Here is a 5602-nt window from a genome sequence, read left to right as displayed (position 1 = left end):
GGAAACTGCTATTACGATAAGGCAACCAAAAAACTAGTAGATTTCGATGACGAAGACATCATATCTGAAAACGTTCGTTCACGTCGACATTCGCACGTCTTCGGCAAACATACAGATGCGGTTTCAAGTTTAGCCGCAATGACTTTAGCTCATGTTACTGGTGAGCAACTTCATACAGATGTTTTAAAAGACGAGAAAGCAGCTCCTCCTGGTTCCAAGTTGCTCCGATTTTTCAGAAAATTCGGTAAGAAACGAAAGCGACCTGAAAATGGTATTGATCAAATTGCTGCTCAAAACCGAAATTCCACGAACGGTCACGTACCTAACGGAATTTCGAATGGAGTTTGTAATGGTGGATTCGAAATTAGATCTCGACTTCCGTCCGTTTCATCTGTGAATTCGATTTATCCCGCCCGAAGCGAACATTCCTTTAAAAGTGATCATTATATTGAACCACCAAGTATAGTCAGTAGAGATGGTGTTATTCCTAATCAAGTTGTAGACAATACAGGTGGTTTTGTGATTATACCTACCGATAGTGTTGCACAAATGACTTATATTTGAAATCAGTATAATTGTAAAGCGTGAATACGCAATGTTATTATAAAATCCTGCCTTTATAATGTCCTTTAAAACAAATTGTGATACATTTTTATTGTTGAAAGTTTATGTGAAATAAAATATTGATATTTGTGCGTAACAAAAATTTTGAATGCAAGAATTAAATAGAAATAACTCAATATCTTTATTTCTTTAGTATTAATTTAGAAAAATGAAAATAATTATAGGAAATATAAAGATGTTTAATTCTTTATGTGTTTCGATATTAGCATCGATTTGCACCATTCCAATTTCCAGTCGGACGTGTGTGGTTTCTGCTATTCCACTAAAACTACCTCGGGAATAAAACCACGTCAAAACCCATATTCGTGATACGATGTTTGCGATGGTACGCTTAGTTATAGTGGAATTGCAGGAAACCACAGACGTCTGATTGGACATTGAATTAGTGCAAATAGATGCTAACAGTGTTCCCGTTACATAAGTTCAAACAACCTCATTTAATGGGAACGTGAAATGAAGGAATGGTTTTCAATACAATGCGCTATAGGGTCTTTGAACACTTGTTTTGATATCCGGACTTCTACATCTGTCCCGTTCTACTGCTGTACGACTACGGTAATGGCTATTGTGAACAGGTCTGAACGCACCTGGTACCCATGGACACACAACAAATGCTTCCTCTTCTTTCTGTGGTGAATATGATCTATAAACTTCTCTAAAATGTTCAAATAATTTCTTAGAACCTCTGTGATTTGCATAGAGCTCTTCCCAATGTTCGCACGCAGTTCTGACAAAACCTTTTCTTAAATTGGCATAGTAGTCATCAACAGCTTTCTTGACTCTTTCGCGAATATCGGGGAGATCTTCTATGGTTAAACGTTTACTACTTATTTTAAGGACTGGTAATGGTACTCTATCCCTCTCTGTTCTAGGTATTATCCAACCATTATGTTTTCTTCTACTAACTATAAAGCAATATGGACACGATAGGATCAGCAACAAAAATAAAACTCATGGAAGATAAATACGGATTTTACTAATACTGAAAATTACGCGTTTTCACTCGAAGCTCAATGTTGTAGGGAAAAGTCTCAATTTATGTGTTACCAACTTGTGGGCAATATTTTAGCAATCTTAATTTCTTTTCTGAAACATCTGACGCTCAAATCGTCTACTATCTGCCCACAGAGTTAATTTCAAATAAGGCATTAATAACTCCCAGGAGTAGAATGTAACATGGCGATCGCGGGACTATATTTGCAGTATCTATCTCAAAGTTACAATGTTTCAATGGACGCGTAGAGAAAAACACATCTATAGCTTTATTATATGGATTGAGTTGATAAACAAATATTAGAGTGACATCAACTGTAAGAAGGGTGACCTTGAATTGAGTTTTACAAATACTTTATGTGCTTTCGAGTTACCTTTTTTCGTGGAATCTGCTCTGTGACTTACAGCAGACTTTAACCGGTCTCCACTTTTAGACAGCTTCTGGGAATCTGCAACAATTGAAATAATTTTCATTTGTGGTCAAATTTGTTTAAATGAAAATCTGGATGCGTGGTTTCGTCTTCTCTAAATGGCGACTCTACTAGTCATCCATGATCTGACAATTTTTTTTTATCTCTTTTTCCTTAGACAATGCATTAGTTTCGGTCATAGATTATATAGATGAAAAAATCAAAAGATTGAAAATCATCCATGTGTTTCAAGACCATTCATGGTCATTTCCTTCTAAAATCAACCGATATCGAATCTCGAAACCGTTCACCTTAATCTAAGAGATTACAAGGTTTAACGGATAATATCGTCTTTAACTCGATTTTGTTCTATATTTTTTTAGTGGCTCATGAAAGCTCATGATTGGTACAAATAGAACCTTTTCCAATCTCTTTAAGTTTTCAAACCTTTACTCTCATTCCAAATTTTCTTACCCTCTTTTTTTAATTTCATCACATCACATATTTTTGGCATTTTTGAAACTCTAGTTTGAGAGTTTTTAATGGCATCCTGTAAAACAAAACATGAAAGTGATTTTTACATCCTGTTGTTTTTTGATAAAGAATTGTCAAATAGTCATATGAAATTACGCGCCTGGTCTTGTTACTAGAATCTGATGGTTTTTATTTACTCACAACACGTAGTTACGGTTACGTCAATTAATGAATTACGAGATTGTTTGGCAATTCTTGCTGCAGTCTGCTACATAGCCTGCTCTCCATTTCCATATGCATAGATATGGAACCTCAATACAAATAGATCAAAATCATCTTAATATTAGATTGATCAGCATGGAGACAGTTTGATGGAAGCGCACCCGAAGAACATCAGAGGGTTTGGCAGTCTGTACCACACAGTCAATTATGGGTCTTCAGCTGGTCTTGCATGGCCTAAATCTTATGTAATTGATGTCAGTTTGTTTTTCACTTCTTGATTCATCTCTGAAATCTTACTTACTGTTACAGCTATCTGTATATCTCTATCCAGATCTTTCTGAGATTTAACAATCCTCAATGGATCGAAGTATAATTTGTTTGATGGTTTGTCTATTTCTTGCAAAACATCGGATGCTTTCAAACCGATAGTCTTGCGAACGGTTTTGGTCTTTGAATCGCCACACGATATGACAAAATTCAATGGTTTAGCATACGGTGATTTGATACTCCTTGCTGCTCTCTGCATTTTCTTTAGTTTCAATCTGAGTTGTTTATCAGTGAGCCCAATGAGACGAACACCGGCTGTATAATGACTCAAGACATGAGGCTGTTCAACCTTCTTGGCGTGCAGCTCGGAAAGGTCCGACTTTCTGTTAAATTTCCTCAAAGCAGAGAAGAACAATCGCTGACGTTTCGTATATTTTGGAGATTGGTTTGATTTGCCTGAAACACAAATTCACTTAATAATCTACGTGACTGGTATTGCCGATAGCATCTGTTCAACGTACGTATAAATCACGTTAACTCTGATAAATATACATGTTAGAATGATATAATGGCATATAAAATATATTCGAGCAAACGATTTGGATAGGTGAATAGACATCACTCTTGCAGGTAGGCCTACATTATTTTGTGAGCAAATTTAATTGCACACGAGTTCAACGTAAGAAATGTACTTTGAGTTTGAGATGAACCTCATTGGCTCTCATTAAATATTTAGATATATATGTACCTCTTTGCAACGGTGTACATTACATAGCAAATTTTCAAATTATCAGAATTTTTAGAAGCATAAAAACATTGAAGAAAGCATCGTATAGATAATTTACACTCACTGTCACTTTCATCATCCATAGCGGTAATATGCATTAAGAATTCATCGAAATCAATCTCGCCATTGCCATCTTTATCTAGAACTTTGAGTACGTCCTCTACCTCTTCTCTAGTAATTTCACTATCCACTCTCTTCAAACCCTCATAGAGAGTATCAGCATTTAATAATCCGGTATGAGCAGAATCTAACATATCAAATACCTAAAAACCAGGAAAAAACAAAATGTGTTAAAAGCTTTTAAAGGAAATATTATATTTTCAACATTTATCGGTTTTACCATTTAAAAGCTCATTTTGAGCCAACCATGCAAAAGTTCTTAAAAAGAGATTTAGAAATGAATTTCGTACAAAAAAATTCTATTATTATCAAAAAAAAAAAAGTATGAAATAAAAGATATGAAATTGGTGGACTAGGTACCTCTTTAAAAGCGCTTGTATGATCATCACTGAGCTCTTCATACCACTCTTCTGATATCTCTAGATTAAAAAGAGAGATATATGACTGTACCGGTACTTTACCAAATACTCACACCCCAATATAAACCATATTGCTCTTCCTGATGATGCCTTCACATCAGAAACACCTATCGAAAAGAGACCTCTTATGACCAAAGATCTTTAACAATCTTTTTGTGCTTATCGATTTCAACACTTCCTAGTTCATATACTATTTAGAATGGAAATCCTACTACCTGTTCGTCCGATATTGATGATAAGCGATCGTAGACGAACTGTATGTCAGTGTGTTTTAATAGACAGTGATGCCGCTAAATGGTATTGATCTCTATCAGCTGGTAAACCCTAGGATTTAGGTTTGCCCCCATTAGTAAAATTTGTCGTCTTACCACTGGCCTGATTTGACTCGACTTCACTACTATGATGTTTATCATCAGGAAATGACACTGATGCTGAGGTTTTCTCTCCTCTCTCTGATATTGTTCCATTTGTGACACTTGATGACTGAAATGGTATAAACTTACTAAAAATGATGGCTTACGTCTACTGAGTATGTATACGAAAAAACAATAAGCTTATCCCTCGGATATTTCTAACCTGCACCCCCAGGAATTTCCGAAAGAAATGGTTTTAGATATCATAAAAAATGATTAATTTGACTTATAGACCGGTAGGAACTAATCATACTAAAATAAGGGGCGCAACTCGTGCAGTCATGACTCGGTCAGTACATCAACCAGTGAAGTAGACTTTCTATTTGTAATCTATACATCTGAAACATCAATGTTTAAACAGATGAAGACAACGGGAGCTCGGTTCCTAAAAAAGCATAACTGTAATGTGTGCGGAAACATTATGGAATATAGCCAAATCAAGAAGAGTATGTATTTCTGCAAAGACTTACTTTCGTAATTTTCTTCTGTCCTTGAAGAAAACAGACAGCCGTATGTCAAACCGAAGGGCATGTATTCAATGTTTTAATTATCCGATTTCATATTCTGAAATTTGTAGGCGATTCACTTACCAAATTACGTTTATTCTGGGTTAATTTTAAAAGCAAATCCATTGCATCACTCTCTCTTCTATGGGGGTGATATTTTTCATCAGGTGTCCCACTCCGCTCTGGCTCCTTTTCTTTTGATTTATTTCTCTTCTTCATATCAGTAATGCTTCTGAGAATAAATAACTTCGACCTGTCAACTAGAGAACATGTGCATTTGTTTATATTGTGACGTAATTCGATAAATAAGGTCAAAGGTTGCAGTTAACGCATGCGTGTCTGTCAAATACAGCATGCTTCCGGTAGC

The 5602-nt window shown here is 35.6% G+C and overlaps 1 protein-coding gene across 1 annotated transcript; it reads right to left on the bottom strand.

Moving 5' to 3' along the window:
- Nucleotides 1–641: 641 nt before the first annotated feature.
- LOTGIDRAFT_234643 (hypothetical protein) lies at nt 642–5479 on the bottom strand. The gene is made up of 8 exons (XM_009062790.1): nt 5320–5479; nt 4685–4799; nt 4258–4316; nt 3842–4040; nt 3025–3446; nt 2502–2577; nt 1992–2066; nt 642–1529 (listed from the first exon to the last, which is right to left on the bottom strand). The coding sequence occupies exons 1-8, from the start codon at nt 5452–5454 to the stop codon at nt 1093–1095; spliced, it is 1518 nt and encodes a 505-aa protein (XP_009061038.1). The 5' UTR covers nt 5455–5479; the 3' UTR covers nt 642–1092.
- Between the last annotated feature and the right edge of the window lie 123 nt (nt 5480–5602).

The sequence above is a fragment of the Lottia gigantea genome (genome assembly GCF_000327385.1).
Source record: "Lottia gigantea unplaced genomic scaffold LOTGIsca_53, whole genome shotgun sequence".
Classification (NCBI taxonomy): Eukaryota; Metazoa; Mollusca; class Gastropoda; family Lottiidae; genus Lottia; species Lottia gigantea.
Note: the sequence above shows the minus strand (reverse complement) of the source record. Positions and strands in the feature narration are given on the sequence as shown.

Excerpts from the sequence above, each read along its gene's own strand:
- LOTGIDRAFT_234643 (XM_009062790.1), bottom strand. The coding sequence starts at position 5,454 with ATGAAGAAGAGAAATAAATCAAAAGAAAAGGAGCCAGAGCGGAGTGGG. Across the intron at positions 4,800-5,319 it reads CCCAGAATAAACGTAATTTG|TCATCAAGTGTCACAAATGG; the intron begins GTAAGTGAATCG and ends ATACCATTTCAG. Across the intron at positions 1,530-1,991 it reads AGCAGATTCCACGAAAAAAG|TTAGTAGAAGAAAACATAAT; the intron begins GTAACTCGAAAG and ends ATTGCTTTATAG.